At 38.1% G+C, this 20961-nt stretch overlaps 1 protein-coding gene across 2 annotated transcripts in view; it reads left to right on the plus strand.

Annotated features, from left to right (window-relative positions):
• Ankrd13c (ankyrin repeat domain 13C) overlaps positions 1–17824 on the plus strand; it is a 49355-nt gene extending 31531 nt beyond the window's left edge. Inside the window, exons 8-13 of one of the 2 annotated variants that reach the window (XM_034500671.2) lie at positions 1947–2078; positions 4827–4988; positions 9761–9840; positions 11177–11275; positions 13710–13810; positions 15692–17824. In XM_034500671.2, coding sequence (XP_034356562.1) covers positions 1947–2078; positions 4827–4988; positions 9761–9840; positions 11177–11275; positions 13710–13810; positions 15692–15822 — 705 coding nt within the window. In that variant the 3' untranslated portion in view covers positions 15823–17824. The remainder of the gene's footprint in view (positions 1–1946; positions 2079–4826; positions 4989–9760; positions 9841–11176; positions 11276–13709; positions 13811–15691) is intronic. The other variant, XM_034500672.2, reaches the window with a different exon arrangement.
• Positions 17825–20961: the final 3137 nt, after the last annotated feature.

Consider the following 20961-nt stretch of genomic DNA (forward strand, 5'->3'; position numbering starts at 1 on the left):
ACTGGAGTTTATTAACCCTTATTATTAGGGTTATAATTTAAGTGCTTTATAGCTTTTTATGCTGCAAGTAATCTATACTTATTAGTATCTCTGTTTTATAGATTACAGATGACAGGTGACAGCTCTAGTTTCACCCAGGGTCCAAAATGAATTAGCAATTGGAGACAAGGAAGTTATGTGAGATGCTTATGACCTAGGCATTTATTCATAAATAATTAAGCCTTGTTATTCTGGGAACAAGGAGGCTGAGTAGTAAAGCTTGTGGTTACAACTGAGTCTACAGCAGTCATCAGCAATAACCTGAAATTATACCAATACCATCCTCACTACTGTTACAATGAATAATGGGTGAAAATAGATTCCTGGGTAACATAAATACTGAACAAAGTTTTCTAAGGAAATACTTTGGTTGTAATAGGTTGAGAAGATAAATCAAATACTCTTTTTCATTTGTATAGGTCAGCTTGGGTACTGAATACTGTAAGATCTTCCTGAGTTCAGACAAGCTTTAGGAGCAGAAATCCATCTATAAATCAAGGACCATCTCTTGACCCATTACTGAAAACAATCTGCTGTTAATTATATTTCTTCAACAAGCAGTTAGTGAGCAATTATTATCGTGTTTGTATATGATAATAAACAACTGGTATCCTTTTAGTATCTCCAAGAGTTTGATTCTGGGACTCTCCAGAGGTACCAAAACCTGACATGCTCCAGTCTCAGGCACACAATAAATAGCAAGATGTTTGCACATAGCCAGCACGCATCCTCATATGACATTAACTGTATTACTTCAGACAGCATAAACAACACACTGTAGGAGAGCCTACTGTATTTCTACTTAAGAACTGCTCAAAATCTAATTTCCTTGCATTCAAAATCTGACTTTCTTTCATCTTTGGCACTGTGAATATAGACCCATTCATATATTACCCCTGAGCATGACTGCTCAAACTCTTAAAGTCCTTGCACCTTCAGCACAGGACACATGGACACGTATACACACACACACACACACACACACACACACACACACACACACACACAGAGAGAGAGAGAGAGAGAGAGAGAGAGAGACCAGCAACAGCAGCAGCAAAATAACAGGAAATAATAATCACTGTTCAATAATATCTCTCAACATCAATGGACTCAATTCCCCAATTTAAAAAAAAAAACACAGGCTAATAAAATGGATGTGAAAACAGGATCCATCATTTTGCTGCATACAAAAAACACACCTCAGCAATAAAGATAGACATTACCTCAGAGTAAAGGGCTGGAAAAAAGTTTTTCAAGCATACGGATCCAAGAAGCAAGCTGGAGTAGCCATTATAATATCTAATAAAATAGACTTTCAACCAAAATTAATCAAAAGAGACAGGGAAGAACACGTCATACTTATCTTTACTTTATACTTCATACTTTTTTAAAGGAAAAATCTACCAAGATGATATTTCAATTCTGAACATCTATGCCCCAAACACAAAGGCCATTATGACCAGCTCCCTTGTTCTTAGAAATTATTTAAAAAGACTCAGACAACACTGATGGATTTCTTTTTATGTATTAGCAATAACTGAAAGATAATTTATCTGCATTTAAAGTAAAACTTTTATATAGGGATTTTTGTCTCAGATCTCTCTATTCTAAAAGATGTTTAAAAAATTGTTCTACAGACCATATAGTTTTGTAGTGAGTTACAGTGGGTTTATTACATTTATTTATATAGAAGTGTGAAAGTGCTGTATTTTTTGTTCCCTGCTTTTAAAGATTCATAATTAGTCATAATTCTGAGTTATTAAAGACATTAGACACAAAATTTAAACATCTGGTTTTAGAATAAATAACATCATGTTACTTAGAAACTCTGTATTTTTGACTTTTGAAATTTATAACATCTTTGAAGAAAACCAAGATTCTTATTTTAACTTTTGCCCCCAACCTAGGAGTCAGAGATGGAAACAGAAGAAGAAGTTGATATTTTAATGAGCAGCGATATTTATTCTGCAACTTTATCAACCAAATCAATTTCTTTCACACGTGCCCAAACTGGATGGCTTTTTCGGGAAGACAAAACAGTATGTAAAAATATAGATATTTTTGAACTTAAAAAGTTGTTATTTAATATCACCAAAATAATTATGGAAATATAGAAATTATCTTTAGGCAGATTTTTTTCCTCTTTTTTTTGAATCAACATAGGTAGTTAACAAATGCATAGTTATGGAGTTCACTTGTATTCTTGGAAAAGCCCAGAGAAGAAAGTGTAGTTTATTTGAACTCCTGTCTGCCTTACCTTTTGAGAGTTTGAACATGGCTCCATTCTTTTTCTAGTGCTTTATGTTTGAGAGGCTTGTGAAGAGATGTATATACTTGTTTTGCTGTGTCTTTTTTTCTTACTTTAGAGCTCTTGTATCTTGTCTGCTCATATTAAACTTATATTTCTCTAAGACTGGCAATTTTAAATCTCAGTGGAAGTTTGTATAATTCCCATCACATCTGTCAGCAGGAGAATATAAGATCACCTAAAAATATGCTAAGACTCTTTCGCCCTGCATGATTTGTATGTAATATTGATCAGGGAGTGTTCAGGTTTGAAACTGGCCTGAATTATGTGCATGAGTATATTAAAAACACCAATATTATATTAAATACATGGTATAATTTTGAATGAAATGGATAATGAAGCATTTTAATAAATAATCACTTATAAATTCATAAAATTAAATAATACAAATTTCACACTAAGAGCCACATCAGATAAAGGGTGAGATTTAATTTTTTTAATTACATTTTATTGAACATAACAAGTGAATGTTTTCATATTAGAAAAACAAAAATAAGCTTTGTATTCAAATTCACTTAAAACTAAGAAGAGAGGAATGAAGGGTATAGAGGATGCGTGAGCTAAGCTATGGGAGAAAACAGAAGAAAACTGAGAGGGCTGTGGAGGGAGACCTTCTTGCTTTAAGGGGGATTGGCTTGTGTGCTTATGGGACTTTGCATGTCTAAACTGTGTATAGTAAGCTGGACATTAAGGGGAGAGTTGGGATTGTCTGGAGTTAGAAGTCTGTTGCTAGGATGTCAGGGTTTTTGTGTTGCAGTTTTAAAGTGGAATTGCATTTTCTTCTATAATTCTTAGTTTTTGCTTTTAAGGCTCAGAGGATTAGATAAAACCCACACAATTTAGAGAGGGAGACCTGCTTTTCCTGAGTGTGTTAATTTGGTGTTAATTGTATTAAAGATGCCACCACAGCAGCATGTTGACCAAGATTAAATATCATACAGCTTCACATAGAAAGTCAGAAAACTCCAGTGGACACTATGATACTGGAACCTCAGTCGACCTGTAAATAATGTGTCATGTTTTGTACTGATACTCTCTTTAATACAGTGCTGTCAAAAGATTTGGAACTGGCTGTTCATGAGTGTGTGGTGGGAACTTCTACTTCTCACATAAGTGCTGTTTACACCCTTTAGCAGCTTGCATGTGCATAGTGAAAGTGATAGAATACTTACCTGCAGCCATAGTGTTAGATACATGAATGAATAGCTTACATTGCTATTTCCTCCATTGTAACTGAATTTATTCTCCTTCCACATGCCTTTGCATCGCACAGTACAGGCAGCAAGAAATGCAGTGGCTGGATCTTGAGCAGCACATACTTGACATTTTTGTTGATAGGATAGCTTTTGTTTGATAAGTACTGCTTCTTTATATGGTCACAAGACCTGTTAACCACCTCCTAGCCACACTAGCGTTCTACCCCTGAGCCCTCAAAGCCTATTTGGCAACAAGTGGCACTTAGGACTCCAGGCTGTGGGTCCAGCATTGCAGTGCATTTGTTGCTTGAAGTCTTACTTGTTTGTACTCTGTTCTTCTGGGCAGCATTAGACGGATCACTTCAAGAGAAGATAAAAATTGAAACTGCTGTCCACCTAGTGTTACCACTAAGCAGCCAAAAGCTCTTGAGGAGCCGCTAGGTGACCTCCTTAAGTCTTTGACAGGTAAGGAGGGAGTCAGTATGCCATGGTTCCCATTTTGTAGGTAGAAATGGGTGCAAAATGCTTGGCTTCCTGATGACTTTTAAGAGATGTACTATACACATAGTTTTGGACACAGCAAGGTGGAGTAGTCAACCTGGATACAAGTGGAAATGGGAAGCTGGGTCAAATAAAGTTTTTAATAAGTAGAGAATTTTACATGGGATTGTGTAGGTGTTGGAAGTGTGGGTCAGGGTCAGATGATTAATGAGGCGTCCCTGGAAAGGACTGTTTGCTCTCCTATGGATGCCTTTTTATCTGTGCCTGCATCTATAATTTAAACACTTCACATGTATTAGTGAGCAAGGCTACTCTTCTTTTCAAAGCAGCAAGCAGCAGTAACTAGAAGTTTTATCCAGAGATCAGAGAGGGTGCAGTGTGGCATGGATTGTGGATTTTAATTCTGCTTTTCTATCTATAAAATGGGAACGGTGTTACCCCTGACCCCTCCTTGTTATTTGAAATTTCGCATTTAGTGAACTTCTAAGATTGCTCTGTGCTACTTGATAGTGAAAGAACGCCAGTGTGCTTCTGTCTAGACTACCTGATTTACAGGTTGACTAGCATACATCCTTTGTACCTTAAATTTCCTTTTGTAGTTTGGAAATGAATGATTGTATTTTTAACTTACAAAAATAATTTGGTGACTTTAAATATCAGAATATTTATTTTTACCTACATGGTACACATTTATGTAGAAATTTATGATCTCAATGCTTTCTTAAAATCTGAGATCAACCTTCCTTTAAACTGTCATTTTGGAATATTTGATTTTGTTTTAGGAAAGAGTAGGAAACTTTTTGGCAGACTTTTATCTGGTGAATGGACTTGTTCTAGAATCAAGGAAACGAAGAGAGCATCTCAGTGAGGAGGACATTCTGCGGAATAAGGCCATCATGGAGAGTCTGAGCAAAGGGGGCAGCCTGACGGAGCAGAACTTTGAGGTACACGTTTCATTAACTTGTCTACCTATAAGTCTGTGTTCCTGAAGAATAGAAAGGAGGATGGGGGGAGATCTTTGGTATTTTTTGATACTTTTTTTTTTTTTGAGTCTGTGCTTTGTCTTTGAAGTCATTTTGTAAGCATGAATCATGGTGTTAATTTTATTCCATATCCTGTTGCCTGTGGCCTTAAAGACCCAGCTGAAGGTTCACCCACTTCCTAGGCCATGTCTAGACTATACAGCCTGGGAACTGTGTATTGAGTCTCTGCTTATTGAAACACTGTGTGCAATGAGTATGGGGTATGGAAGGGGTGGGAAAAGGAAAGTAGGAAGTGAGAAGATACATGAAAAATGAGGATTGGTCTATTGTCTCATTTCTAATATGAACCAGATACTGCTTTATTCCTTCTTAAAATGTAATATGTATGTATGTATGTATGTATGTATGTATGTATATGTGTGTGTGTGTATATATATATATATATACATATATATACACACACACACATATACATACATACATACATACATATGCATATCATGTGAGGCCAGCTACCTATAGAGGCCAGAAGTGTTTCAGATCTTCTGGGCCTGGAGTTATAGGTGGTTGTGATCTGCCTGCTATAGGGGCTGGGATCCAAAAATGGGTCATTGGAAAGAGCAATAAATGCTTCTGACTACTGAACCATCTCTACTAGTTTGTTAAATTTGTTTTGTTTCAGGCATATCATCTTAATAGACTTCCAGATATTAACTCTCTTTACAGGACAGTTTTCAAGTTTCAGAATACGGATCCTTGAGAGAGAATGGGATTAGTCCAATAGGGCATGGCCACTTTCTTTTTAAACTAGTGTCTGAATAAAACAACCAAAAAGCAAGCACATCTTACAAAGTTTAGTCATTGCTACTCTGTGAAGCAGCATCTTAGGGCTGTGATTGTGTTTGTAAGCATGCATATATGTTTGAGGATTACAGCTACAGTCAGAAAGATTGGGAGCTAAGGACAGGAGGCTTGGATATTTAAGCTAAAGCAAAATGGCTTGGTTTCCTTAGAATAGTGTGAGGGGTCTCAACAATCCATGGTAGTACACTGTGTGTGTGTGTGTGTGTGTGTGTGTGTGTGTGTGTGTGTGTGTGTGTTGGGGTGTTGAGCATATCAGTCATATTCCAAGTGACTACACTATAGAAATATTTCAGTTAAAGCTGGGTAGGGCAAGTTAGTGTGTTACTATCCTCTTCTTGCCAAATGCTATTTGTGTTTCTCAGGCTTTTTCTTGCCCAGAATCAGAACCCTGTTAGTTAGTTTTTATATAGGCACTGATTCTTGGTCACTAGGAAATAGAGGACACAGCAGAAGCAACTAACTAGACAGGGAGTCTCAGTACAACCTGACAGAGCTGCTGATTTCTCTATGGACCTTCCTGACTGTGTTGTGATTTGTATATTATTAAAGGCTTCTTTTAAAAATAGATTTTGTTGTGATGGTGCCTATCACTATGCTTATTTAACATTGGGGATAAATATATGGATCACTGTATCAAACAGAAGAAATTCATGGGCTATTTGCCAGTTAGCTCTGAACTGATCGTTACACACACACACACACACACACACACACACACACACACACAATATTATATATACAATCTAGGGGTTAAGGCTACAGACCTGGTTGATGCCTATTCAAACTTAAAGTAGGCAACTTGATTTTCATATAGTTACATGAATTATAATCTAATGTATTTGGATTGTATTTGTATTGCTCTTAAAATGTTAGACAGATATAGTTTTTCAAATTGAAATTAAAATATATTTTACTGGATGTATCTATGGAATAGAACATACTAATGTATAAGAAGTACATAATATTTTAGAAATTATGCTTTTCAGAAATCAGCTTGTGAGCTATAGGCTTATTTTGGCTCTGGCTTGTTGAGACAACTTTTGGCTTAGTTTCTGGTGTTGAGAATGTCTGTTTGGAGACTGTTCATCACAGATCATGGTAGGACAGGTAAAAGATAGTTTTTTTTTTTTTTTCTTTTTGAGACAGTGTCTTATGATTCTCCTAAACAGGCCCCAGACTTCTGATCATCCTGCCTCAGCCTTGTAGCTGTGAACAGCAAACCTAGTTATGAACCTTGTGATTCTTGGTGAATATTTAAATTTTAGTTTGTCAGTTTCTAATATACATGTATGATGTTTGGGGGGGATTGATGATTATGGCATTGAATTTATAGATAAATCCATTGCTGCATAAAATTTGGCTTGAGAGTGAGTGTATGTGTATTATATATTGCTGGGTCTAGAACTTGGGTCTTTGTGTGTAAGGCAGCTTTTAGCAAACTCTAGCTATCAGTTCTCCTTTTATCCAGCTCCTTAGTGGCAGCTCAGATTTGCCATAGGCTGTCATGAAGGATGGATCTTCTGTATTGCTTAATGTTCAAAGCCAGTTTCTCTTCTGAACAACCACTTCTGCTTTGGAACAAGGGTTGTGGCCTTTCCAGACACTTGTAGCAGCCTGTTGAAACAAGCCACAGTTTACCAGTCACAGTTCTTACTGAGTATCTCCCTTTGACTAACTAGGGACATACTTGTAAGAGAGAGATGGGAGAAGAGGTGGGCCAGGTAGCACATGCATGTAATGCCAGCTCTTGAGACTTAAGAGACAGAAGGATCAGGAGTTCAAGGTTATCTTGAGTAGATAGTGAACTTGAAGCCAGCTTAGGCTTCCTGAGACTTAAAACAACCCAGAACAAAACCCTTCTTTTCTCTGACCAGGGTGTGGTGTTACCCACCACAGGTTGGCTATCATTCACCTTATTTCTTCCTAGCAGTTTAGTTTGCACTGCCTCTCCCTAGTTTAGTTCCTATTGCTGGCTCATCCCACAGTGATCTAAACTCCTATTTAACAGACATTTTGACTGACCTTAAAGACAGCTAACAGGTTAACTGTGTTATTGATGTCTCCTTTCTTACTGTAGTTGAAATAAATACATCAATTGATATTCTTCATCTGTGATTCTTCCTACTTTAAAAATACAGTCCATTCAGGATTAGAGACTCTGCTTTAGGAGGTAGAGGCAGACAGATCTTTACGAGCTCAAGGCCAGCCTGTCTACATAGTGAGTTGTAGGACAGGGCTACTTTAAGAGACCCTGTCTCAAATAACAAAACCAAAAAGATGAAAGCCTCTGTGAGTCTGTAGAGTTACTTTCTGTGGCTTCATTTGGCCTGTAATATTTTTTGAGCCAGATACACTGCTATGCACTTGTGTTGCTGGAGGCTCTTTTGATCCCTGGAGTTTGGGGTTGTGAGAAACCTGCAGTGAATTTCAGACCTGCACCTTCATCTGGGCAATATGAATAGACCCAGTAGTTCATGTAGTTCAGGCTGGCCCTATGCCTAATGTGTGGTAGACTAGGCTGACCTTGATCCTCTTGCTTCCATTTCCCAGGTACTAGGATTGCAGGTATCTATGCCATTTCCAGTGACCATGACTTTTTTTTTCTGCTGCACTGCTCATTGACATAGTTTTCTTCTGTTTTTTGAAGCCAGTTACCTTCCATTTTTCTGTGCTTCTGTATCTAACATAATGCCTGGAGGATTTTAGATAACTGAAACAGTGAAGAGGTAGTCTTTGTGCTTGTACTCCCAGGGGACTGCTTTGGAATTAACCCCATTAAATGTATCTTGAAGAGGTTAAATGAGCCAGCACTTTTTTAGAAGCAGTGATCATGGGAGTGTTCACGAAATTTTGTTTATTGCCTTGCTTGTTCTTTGACTATTTGTGTTTATTGTCTTTCTTGTTCCTTATTTGCATTTATTGTATTGCTAATTCTCCTCAACCTAGAACTGACCTTAGTACTTGCATGTAATTAAAATGGTATAAAAGCAAAAAGGAGGAGGCGGGGATGGGATAGGGGTTTCTAGGGAGGGGAAATGGGGAAAGGAGAAATCGGAAAAATAAATAAATAAAATATCCAATAAAAATGTTTGCTGTTTTGTGGGGTGTGCTGGCATGCTGTTTTATCACTAAACACCCCAACCCTAGTTTACTGTCTTGTGAGGCAGTGTCTGGACCCAATGTGTTCAGGTTTTTTGATATCTTACTAATAAAAAAAGCACCCAAATAGCAAAGTACAAGGAGTTTTATTTACAGAGAGTAATAAGAGACTACAAAGGAACAGTGGCCTACCTGAGCTAGAGCACCCAAGAGCCACAGAGTGTTTGGGGCTTCCTTTTATGGAGTCTAGGAAGAGGAGGATGTGGTTGCTAGAGAAGAGTTATGATGGTCATCTGTTTTGATTGACAGGCTTGATTGACCTAAGCTCTTTTTGTTGTTCATGTCCTTTACCATAATGTATATGATGTTAGTCATATACAGGCCTAATCATGTGTTGGCATCAGATGGCAATTAGTATTTTTATAAAAAAATTTACTCAAGTTGACAGTCTGCTTTACTGTGCATTACCAAGCCCGATATGTTCTAGGACATGTTTGAGTGGAAACATGGGTGTTATGAATGGATTGCTAGGGACAAGCCAGCTCTGTGTTGTTTGGATTGGGGAGTACCTTCACCTGATGCTGGTGTGGGTCCCAGTTGCTAAATGCATGGTTCGAAAATGGGTGCATGTAGCTCAATCAAAGAGGAGTTCTGGGTTTCTAAGCTTCCCTTATCTTTCCTGTCTCAGTGTGTTTTAACTTTAAATTTTAAAATGTGATATTCTTCATCCCGCATTCTACACTCTCCTTGTCTCTTTCTCTTATTGGCAGCCGGTTAGAAGACAGTCCCTAACCCCTCCTCCTCAGAACACTATTACGTGGGAAGAATACATATCTGCCGAAAATGGAAAGTAGGTGGATTTTTTTTTTTTTTTTTTTTTTGGTTTATGTTTTCTTTGAATTTTTAGGAAGAAAAAAATGTTAAAACAGTGTTTTTTGATACAAGAGTTCTGAGAGAGTGTTATTGGTGTATTTTTATCTGAAGCATTGTTTTAACTTTAAGAAGTATAAAGTAAGCATGAGAAAGAAACCTCCCAAATTATGTGTGCACTGTGAGTCTAGAGACTTCTTTTTACATCCCTTTGCCAGTCACACACACCAACCAACAAGCAAGAAGCCTGTAGGACTTGTTCAACTTTCCTTGTCTGTCAGACTCTGTGTTCATACCTATGTTTATGCTTTAAGCACTTCCTGTTAGGCCATTTCAGTTTGTTTCCTCTCTGCCTTCGCAAGCTGATTCTTCTCATTCATTTCATTGACTTCTCAGCATTCTTTCATAAACTTTTACTTACTGCTGTGTCACTAACTCTTGGAGAGGAGTTAGGCACACCATTACTATTCCTTATGCATATATTGAGTTGATGAGAGTTGAATGAATAATGATTATTTTGAATGAATATGTTTATCTTGGCTCACCAATGTTCCTCTTTGGTGGAGATTAAAATACCTCCCCTTGTAACTGTCTCACTGTGCTCAAGAAGAAGCTGCCTTGATTTTTTCTTATTGAAAGGCATGATATGTTTGCAGGTTTTCATGTTCTGTTCGAGTATTGGATTGTTGAACCTTGTCTTTTTGTGAGTGACTATTATTTTGACTAGCCTTCATTAGATGCCCCAGCAGGTCAGAGGAAAGTATCATGTAGTTACTGTGGCGTGTGCCAGATAATTCAGCAGAACTTTGAAATTGTGCAAAAAAGCCCAGACACAACTCAGTGGAATAAGGCAGGTCCCCGATATGTTAATTCTTCATGATTTTGAAATAATTTCTGCTTTCTTTCTCAACCTTGTCTGCTTAGGTTATTCTATGTTTTTGCCTCATTCCCACATACACCAAAATAGAAATGTTTTAAATTTGTTATAATTTTAACACGCATATGTACAGATTTTTTAATCACAGTGCTTTTTATTGTTGAATGCTGAAACTATCGTAGACAGTGAAAGAGATTGAATTAAATGATTTTTATTTTGTTCCTAAAGTGGTGTTTATCATTAACATTCATTTATAGTCAGTATGAAATTCCTTGAGTTATTCATGTTATTTTCTGAACTTTTAAACTGTTTCTTTTGTTTCATTTCTTATAGATAGCTTGTTTTTAGCATAATATTATTTCTGTAGACAAGTGGAAGCATTAGTGAGCATTAATGAATTCTTAACAAGGCCTCATTAACAGTGTTCTTTCTGTCGTAGGGCACCACACCTGGGCAGAGAACTGGTGTGCAAAGAGAGCAAGAAGACATTTAAAGCCACTGTAGCCATGAGCCAGGAATTTCCCCTGGGGATTGAGTCGTAAGTGTACTGTTGATTATGAAAGGGCCTAAGAGACTCTGACAGGCATCAATACTTGTATCTGAGGTGCTGAAATATAAAAAAAGCAGACAGCCTCAAGACAGGCTCAAGAGTGTGTGCACACACTCAAATTTTCTGGTTTACAGAAGTATCATTTTCTATAGATAAATTTTGGATAGTTTAAAGAAAATTATTAAAGCAACACTTACTTACTAAAAAAAACCCTCAAAGCATAGAAATTTGTGGAATAAAAAGATACTGTCTTTTAGCACATTAGTTAGACTGTCTTGTTAACTATACTTCTGAATGCAGAGCCCAAAATAGTCTGCATTTTGCCATATGAGTTTTGGTGTTTTAACCCAGGGTGTCTTGGATTCCAACAATAATCATGTTCGTCTTCCCCAATCCCCAACCTCTTGTCCTTTGTTTTGTTGTTCTTTTATTGATACACATTCTGTTTTTAGTCTTCCCTATAGAAAACTATACTGCAGGTGCATACCTTAAATATACACCTCCAGACCTGTCTACACCAGACATTCTTTAGAAATATTGAGTTTGGAGAGATGGGTGTATGAGAAGTGGATACTGGAGCTCACTCTTGATGGGATGTGATTTCAGCTCCTTATGAAAATGTAGCTGGGGAGGAGTGGAAGGATCCAGTTATTATTTTTCCTTAATTTATTTCACCTTTTAACCTGGCCCAATATGGTGACTTTTTTTCTCCTAGAGAAGGTAGCAAGGTCTATAATTTTCTACAAAGTCTGTTCAGAATCTCTCACTATGCCACCCTCAGGATGTTGTGTAGAGCCTCTGTATAAGCTAGAGGTCACACATGGGGAGCATCTTGAGGCAGTGTGAGAAAGGAATTAGAAAACAGGCTCAGATGTCTGGGTCCTCCTGACTCTCTGATTCCTAATAAAGGAATACAGCTGATTTTACAGCATGTTTGGAGTTAACTCCAGAGATCTTAAGACATAAGCAATAGATAAATTAGTACATGCAATGATTGTAACCATTGTCATAGGAAAAAGAGAAATTAAGGACTCCTGGATACAGAAGGTAGACAAGAATACATTCTGCAGCAGAAGAGATTTCCTGTAACTGCTATGGGAAAGCACATCAAGAACATAAAATCAGTATGATTAGATCCTCCTGAGTTGAAGAAGACAGAATGAAATGAAGAAGAGATGGAAAGGAATACTGACCTTAGCAGTGAACGGCAATATCAAAAAACAAATAGACATAGTTGATGAGAGTAGACGTGGCTGAAATTAAATTTGGACAGCAGATAATAGGTTAGAGAGGTGACTGAGAATAGATGTGAGAACCATTTATTATATTAGCCTCTAAGTGTGGCTAAGCTAGTATTGAGATCTTACAGATCTATCTATATATGTCTTTATAGGAAAGGATAGAGTCTGTGAGATAACATTTGATTCCAAAATGGCTACACAGTTGTCCCCATCAAAAACTACTCTGTTAAAGTGAAGGGTTTCTCTGCTTTGATTGGACTTCACTATAGCCTAGGCTTTCTTGAGACTCTCGTAGTCTTCATATTTCAAGCTTCTGAGTTTTTAGATCACGTGATTTACAGATGTGAGCTACTCCACCTGGTTCCAGATAAACTTCCAGATAAAGGTTGGGTGAATTATGCTCAGACTCACAGTCATCTTTGTGGGAGGCCTGAGGCTGGCTGGAGCATCAGAACTTTAAGGCTTCCTTGGGTTACAGAGTAGGAGACCAGCCTGGAAAAGTTAGTGGGTGGGGCTAGCTATATGTCTCAAGTTTTTTTTTTTTAAGTAAAAATGAAAAAAGTGCTGGGATTAAGCTCAGTGGTGAGTGCTGGCCTAGCATGATGCATGGAACCCTGGGGCCAGCCAGCTCTTGGCCCCAGGGGGGGGGGGGGGGAAAGGTAAAGGAAAATTGTATGACTGTGTGTCCAGCTGTTGATTACTCAGTAAAGGAAAACAGTGAACTGATGTGTGTCCAGCTGTTCCTTATAGCAAGGCACTGTAAAATACTCCTTGTTGAAAGAGTAATAGTATGGCATAAGCCAACTAGAGGACCAAAGGGGTTGACATGTGACTGTAATATAGTACACAGAAGGCTCCTGGAATCTACAGAGGATTCTATATGACCTGAAATTTATGTGAGCCAGGATCGTAAGTACTAAGATTAATCCTTTGTAACCCAGCAATGAAGCCCAGTCATGAAAATAGAAGTTTACTTCAGCCTTGCCTCCCAGAATGCCTGAATAGCCTGTGGGCTTTAGTGAAAGTGTTATGAGGGAGCTGTGAGCAGAACTCTAGTGCACAACTGGAGCCCTTCCTCCTCAGTGCCTGGGAAGTTCATCTGTAAAGGTTGAGCCGTGTAGGTCAAGAAATCACTATACAGACATGAATCATGGACACATTGCTCTTATTTTATTTTTCAGATTGTTGAATGTTCTAGAAGTAATAGCACCCTTCAAGCACTTTAACAAGCTTAGAGAATTTGTTCAAATGAAGCTTCCTCCAGGCTTTCCTGTAAAATTAGGTAAGACAAAAAATATCAGATGGGATTAAGTAAGGTGTATTTTTTAAAGGGCAGTGAATATACAAGTGGCTTCACTTTTAGTAAGTTTTTTTTTTAAAGTGCATTGGTGCTTCTATTTTGTTATATGTATGAAATGCCTGAGAAATAACAGTACCTGATGTAAGTTCGATTTCTATGTGATTTAAATGAAATATAAAGGACACAGAAGCACTTTCTGCAGGAGAGTATGTGTGAACATTTCAAGCTACTAAAATAAAGAAGCACAGAGATAATGAACAAAGGATCAAGACTTGAATTGTGTAGACTGCACAGCAGCAGTGAAGTTTAAGAAAGTTGTGCAGAGGCAGAGTTGGCATACTAGTTTCCATCCAAATTCCAGGACACAAATTCTTCAGTATTGATATGGGAAGTCATGAAGTATAATTTTGCATCCCTACACGGCTGTTAGAGAATGCCTTCAGCAGCACGAATGCACTGTGGAGCTGGAGTCTCAGAGCAGCACTTCATCAGGGTGGCAACTTTGCTGACTTCTAACCTGGTACCTTGAGTTTCAGCAGCTTTCTATATGCTGAAAAGTGGCATTCAGTTTCTGGATTCATTTTTCTTGTGTTCTTTCTCAGAGCTGGGACTACCTAATGATTCTTGGGTTGATGTATCTTAAGAGACCTTGAGAGGGCAGACTTAGGTCATAACAGCTGAACTATTTTGACAAAGAATAATAATCTATTAGCAATTATTTCCTGTGGGTTGATCCTAACTCCATGTCTCCAGCACCACATATGTGTGGTGCATGTATGCACATGAGCAGAGGGACCCAGAAGGCCTTTTAACACACTTCTGGTCTGACAAAGGTACAAACACTTTAGTGCAGAAAAGAGAGTTTTCTACCACATGGTGAGAGTGATCCCAGCACTTTTGAGGCAGAGGCAGGTGGATCACTGAGTTCAGGGCCAGCCTGGTCTACAGGGTAGGTTCCAGGCCAAGGCTACATAGAGAAGCCCTGTTCATTGGTAGAGATTGGGGGTGCAACACCCCCCCCCCCCAAATAAAGACTAGGAAGTGAGCCATTTTTTACCTTAGTTTACAAAGAAGTTAAAAGGTCAGTCTTAAATGTGATATGTAAAACTTTTTAAAGAAATTAGCACAAAGAATTTTTTTTAAAGAAATGAACAAAGTTAAAGGAAATTTAAAGATTTGGGTTAGGAAAATTTTTAACAAGCCTTACAATACCCAGTTGGTCAAAAGCCTCAAGTTTGCTGACTCCTGGGAGACTGTCTCTCCAAAAATAGGCATCAGTGGAAGCTGGGAGTATCCTTCCCCTCCTTTTCTAGCATGAGACTGTTTCTGCAAACAAACTAGGCTTATAACAGCAACTGTACTGCTTCTCACCTTGGATAGGCTCTTGGGTTGCCTTCCATAGACCCACTACAGAGGCTGTTCACAGACGAAATCTGAGGCTCCTGAGTAAAGTGGGTTAGGAATCAGACCAGCTTCTGTGTGGGCTGTACTGTTTCTAAGAACGAAGAGTCAAATCATCAGAGCAGACTGATGAATGTACCCTATCTCCAGATTCACTTTGGGCCAGAAACTTTTATACGCCTGCTATGCTGAAGCAATATGGCCTTATTAAGTGAGGAGGTGTTTCTTGAAGCAAAAGTGTCAGGATTTAAAAAAATCGGGGGGATGCACCTGTACAGAGCAGCCTAGGGAGCAGCTGCACAGCCCCAGGCCCAGAGCCTTAGAGCCTACTACACAGGCTGGGGCAGATGCCATTTGGGTTGCTGTTGAATTAAGCGTTGTCATTGTGATGGAAGGTGGCTGATTCTAGTGGGTAATAAAGATGGACGCCTGACTGCATCTCACCATTTGTTACTTCTCCAGATATACCAGTGTTTCCCACAATCACAGCCACTGTGACTTTTCAGGAGTTCCGATGTGATGAATTTGATGGATCCATCTTTGCCATTCCTGAAGACTATAAGGAAGACCCAAGTCGCTTTCCTGACCTTTAACTGATCCAAAAGAGCACGAGGCTCCAGGTGGCAAGGACAGAGCTTCTTTAAGCAGAGAGTCAAAACATCACTGATGTGATGAAAAACTGACCTCTAATAAAACATCCTCAGCTTCCTGATGTGCCATTCATTCATCTTTTTAAAGTCACTTCCTGTCTGTAATAGTTTTGACACCCAGTGACCCTGAGACCTTCCTATGTAAAGCAGCTGTGAGTGCTGTGATTTGTTTTTAAAGATTTTTACACTTCTTGTTGAAATATATATCATATAAATATATCTATAGCTATATCTAAAACACTCCTGGACCATTAACGTAAATTCTGTGTCTTAAGAGATATGAAACCCTTTGAGATTCGTCACCTCTATCCATGGTGGCATGTATAAATGTTCCTTTAAACTTTGTTTTCATCATTATGTACAGTTCTGTAATTTGAATGTTTAATCAACTAGAAGGAATGCAGTTTTCTGAGGTGAACAGAGCAATGGTAACCATCAAACAGTCGAATTTACAGCCTGTTGCAATACATTCCGAGGGAACGCTCCCTGCAGGGAATGTGGTGCCCCTCTTCCCCCAGCACCTTGATAACAGTTGCATTTATAGCTGCAATCAATGCATTCCGAGGGAGCGCTCCCTGCAGGGAATGCGGTGCCCCCAGCACCTTCATGCAGCTCATCGTGGTGCTTTGTTTCACCTGAATCCTTTTTCAGTGGAAACTGTTTGTTACTGATCTTCCTTTCATAGAACCTCTTTTTTTTTTTTTTTTTTTTTTCCTAAACTTGAGTTTAAGGGTCCTTGTTCTGTTGATAGGTACGGTAACATGCTTACAGCTAGCCCTCTCCTAAGTATCAGCACTTTAAACAAATTCCAAATTTTTAAACTTGCTTCCTAGTAAGTGCACGTAAGTCAGATTATTTTTAATGGAATATGGATGCATCGGTGTCAATTTTAAAAAAAAATACGTATTTTGGACAATTATGTATGTAATGCTTTCAAAATAAGGTAAAAATATTTTATATGCAACGATATACTTGTTACAGGTTAAAAGTCCAGAAACACACAAGATTGAAAGTTCTTTTTTTCTTCTTTTAAGTCACAGGAAAATAACTTGATTTGTCTCCAAAGTGTTAAAATCATGCATTACTCACTTTTGCATCTAAACTTTTTCATATTAAAAGATGGTTTAAAGATCCAAGAATGAAAATAAATTAGGGAGAATAATGTTCAAATCATAATGGTATCATGTTGTATTAAAGACTTAGCTAAATGTTTATGTGTCCTGATAAGATGTGTCAAGGATGCACCTGTCAGGTTGTTATAGCGTGACTAGTAGTTTAAACTTTTACCAAGTCTTTTATTGAAAGATGACTTACTTAAAAGTCCAAAGTGTCAGCTGTAAGATATTTATCTCTTTACAGTTGCATCTCACATAGTGATACCACCTGGCGTATGTTGACATTTTACTTTTTATAAGAAAAATAATTGAGTTAAAAAAAAATCAAAGCCCTCACTCCAGTAAGTGATTTGTTTAATTTTAAGAACTGAGAAGCCCAAAGCTAGCATGATGGGATGGAGGCACAGTAGCTGATCCAGTGACTTAGCTACGTAGTTCTGTTGTAAATCATGATGTCCAAGGTTCTGAAAGGCTGTGACCACTGTTGCTTTAGGCTCATTGGCTCAAACATGTTGGAAAAAAATGATAAATTTGCAGTTTGGGATTTAGAATTTCTTAACACATGTGAACATTTTGCTGGGTTACACTGGAGATTGGATTGTACTACTGAAAATTGTTGCACTGGATTGTACTACTGAAAATTGTTGCACTGGATTGTACTACTGAAAATTGTTGCACTGGATTGTTTTAAGACTTCAATTTTTCTTTAATGAATAGTAGAATCAGATTGTCCATTCCAAAATGTTTTCTCCCTGATCACAAAGAACAAGTGTATCTCTTATGATGGTGGAAAAAAAGGAGTTAATGCAAATAAACTTTTCACAATATTAGACTTTTCATGATGTGCCTATTAATCCTGTTGAAAACATCAGTATTTTTGTATACTCTTACATGCATGTCAGTTTTGAAATGTAGATAATGTAAAATTCTGTATAGTAAATTTTAAAGTTGGTCCCATTTAGAAAGGTGTGCAATGCTTCATCACTCATGTGACCTCTGAAGAAATAGTTCCCATCTCCAAGAAAACATGGGACTTGTCCTCAATAGACATTGTTGGGCAAAAGAGCTGCAGTTTAAAACTACAGCTTTACGGGAATAAATTGGGCTTTCAAGTCAGGTGTAGTGGCACTGTACACCAACTCTCTTGGAGACTGAGGCAGCAGGAGGATCAAGAGGACAGTTTAAAAAGATCCTATGTCAAACTAGGTAAATAGTGGTTAGAGATGTAGCATTTTGGCTGCATGCTTGCCTTGTATGAGATGCTATATTCAACCGCTCTACTTTTCACCAAGTCTACAGCAGAGATCTGATTCTTTGAGTATAGAGGGTCAGGGGGGGAATGTAATCCCATTTCGCAGACAACTGAAATTTGCCCACAGAATGGACAGTAGAAAAGCCATGTCTTGATAAACTATGAAACTGCAGGTTTATAAAAAACATTTCATGCCAGAAACAGGCAGCATCAGCTGCCACCTACAAGTTTGTCAGTATGCCAGCAAGTTCTAGATCTCACTGCACCCAAAGGGTAGCTTTAGGTAAAAACAAAAAGCTGCTCCTTTCAGCTTGCTCTGAATAGCACTTCTAACCTCTTTGCCACACCCTCAGCATATGCAAGCCTATATACATTCATAGTCAAGTTAGCTATTTGACAGTCATTCACTTTAATGTTTTTCTTAAGTGAATATGACTTTAAAGCCTAAGTGTGTGTGTGTGTGTGTATGTCTCAACAGTGTAACCCCACTTATCTAAAGGGTGACATTGACAGGGTGGTGGAATTCTTGAGAGCAATTCAAAGGTCAATTTTGTTCATCCCTTTGTGATCAGCAGCTCAAGACTTCTGACCTAGGTGTCTTCTTCAGCTTACCAGTTCTCCCTCTGCACGACACCCATGCCTCCAAAGTCATAAAGCAGCAAGATGTGGGCAACTTGTCTGCTCTGTGGGACCCAGTCTATTAACAGCTGCCAGGTCCCCTGCTTCCACAGCCTGGTTCGAACTATAGTACCAGTTACAAAGGTCAGTAAGAATCAAATTGCTTTCTAAAAACCAAAACCGTTTTGATAACTACTATTATACTGATTCTATGTAATGAGACTTAATTTGGGTGTTTAAATATTTAAAGAATTTTTTAAAAAATACATATACAGTCAGAAAGCTAAATTGATTTGTATCTAAAATATTGGAAAAGTAAAAACTCCATCTTGGGTTAACATCATGATTAAAGATTTGCAGGACTCCACTTGTAACCTTCAATTTCTCATGAAAAAAAAAAAAAAAAACCAAAACCAAAGAGGCACCATTATCAGATTAGTGGCATATTCTACAATATGTAGTAAAAATAGTAAAATATAGCTGGCTACTTTCTGGATTCTTCCACTCTCCTCCATTATAACCCCCTAACACTAGATAGAGAAAAAGATGGGGAATGGGTTAGACTATTTCTTGCTCATTAGGTGTGTCAAGTTCCTTGGGGCTTGCTCTTCGCCATCAGGATATTTGATTTCTTCTGAGAACAACTCATCAACTCCAATGACGCCCCCTCCCCCCTTCCCCCCCCCCAGCCCCATGGGGGCTATAGCATTTATATACCCTCCTAAGTGTCTCCAGGATTCAAAATGTGGCACACACAACTATCTGCATCTGGCCAAATTGCCCCTGCTAAAGGCAAATCATAGTCTGCAGCTGTGGACAATTTGAAGTAGCCCAATATCCCATAACTAGGATTAAAACAAAAACATTCTCACTATAGTAATAACCTACGTGTTTGAAAATTCTCACTATAGTAATAACCTGTGTGTTTGAAAACAGCAGATGTCACTTCTCATAGAGACGGGTTGGTGTAGTCAGTACTCCTCTTCCCAGGTACAGCTACCACCAAAGAGAACCAAACGCTATGATTGCTTCTGGCACTCCTCCCAGATTCTGATTCCTTTTAAATAGCTGCTGCCCACCAACCCAGGCATACCTTATCTAGAAAAAGTGATGACTTCTACAGCCCATGAGCTTGCCTCCCAGCTCATTCAGGCTTACCATTGGGTTATTTTACACAAACTGCATACCCTGAAGTTTTTCGTGACTTAAAAAAACTAAGCAAAATAAGAAACATTTTTCTAACAAAACTTTATTTTACCACCAAATACAAGAACTTGGGTATGGTGGCAGTGATAGCTTGCGTACAACTGCTTTATCACCACCTTTGTGCAGACTTCACCAAATAAATGTCTAAATCTGCCTCCCTGGCAACATCTTAACCTTAATTCACTGGCACTAGCTTAGAACTGGAACTGTACAGAAGTGAACTGTCTGCATTAAGAGGTGGCAGGCATCAGGATGAACTTTGGATAGTGACTTGTCTGAGAACTGCCAGTATTTTGTTTCATACAGAATTTGCCATGCTGCCACATGGTTCTTTTATCTGCTAAGTTTTTAAGTGAGTGTCACCTACATTCAGCTTTGTTTTAAAAATTTAGTGGGTACTCAGACCATTACTGGAATTTGATGCATTTGTCATAAACCAAATTCCTACTCATACCATCTTTAAAGTTACTCAAATACAAACTGGACAAATGCTTTTATATACAGAATTCAATTTTTAATACTTTATACTCAAACCTTTTAGACTACAAACCCATCTCAATCTTCCTCTAAGCCACCCAACACTAGCCATCTACCTGTTTAATATTATAATACAGTACAAACATGTGACCCAGAACTAACATAATTTCAGAAAGGCAAATTTCTGTAATTTCAATGAGAATATAAATTTGCTAGGTATAGGTGAGATCATATTTATTCCCAAGACACTGTTGTATGACCTCAGTCCTGTATCTAAACCACAGGTTAAACCATAATTTAGGAAGAAGATATTGACAATTCTGCTGGCATCTACACTGAGGGGGTAGACTCCAGTTATTGTTTGAACATGTAGACAGAGGATGACGTAACTGACATATGTTCAACGTGTGAAAA

The sequence above is a fragment of the Arvicanthis niloticus genome, chromosome 4 (assembly GCF_011762505.2).
Source record: "Arvicanthis niloticus isolate mArvNil1 chromosome 4, mArvNil1.pat.X, whole genome shotgun sequence".
In the NCBI taxonomy this organism is placed as follows: Eukaryota; Metazoa; Chordata; class Mammalia; order Rodentia; family Muridae; genus Arvicanthis; species Arvicanthis niloticus.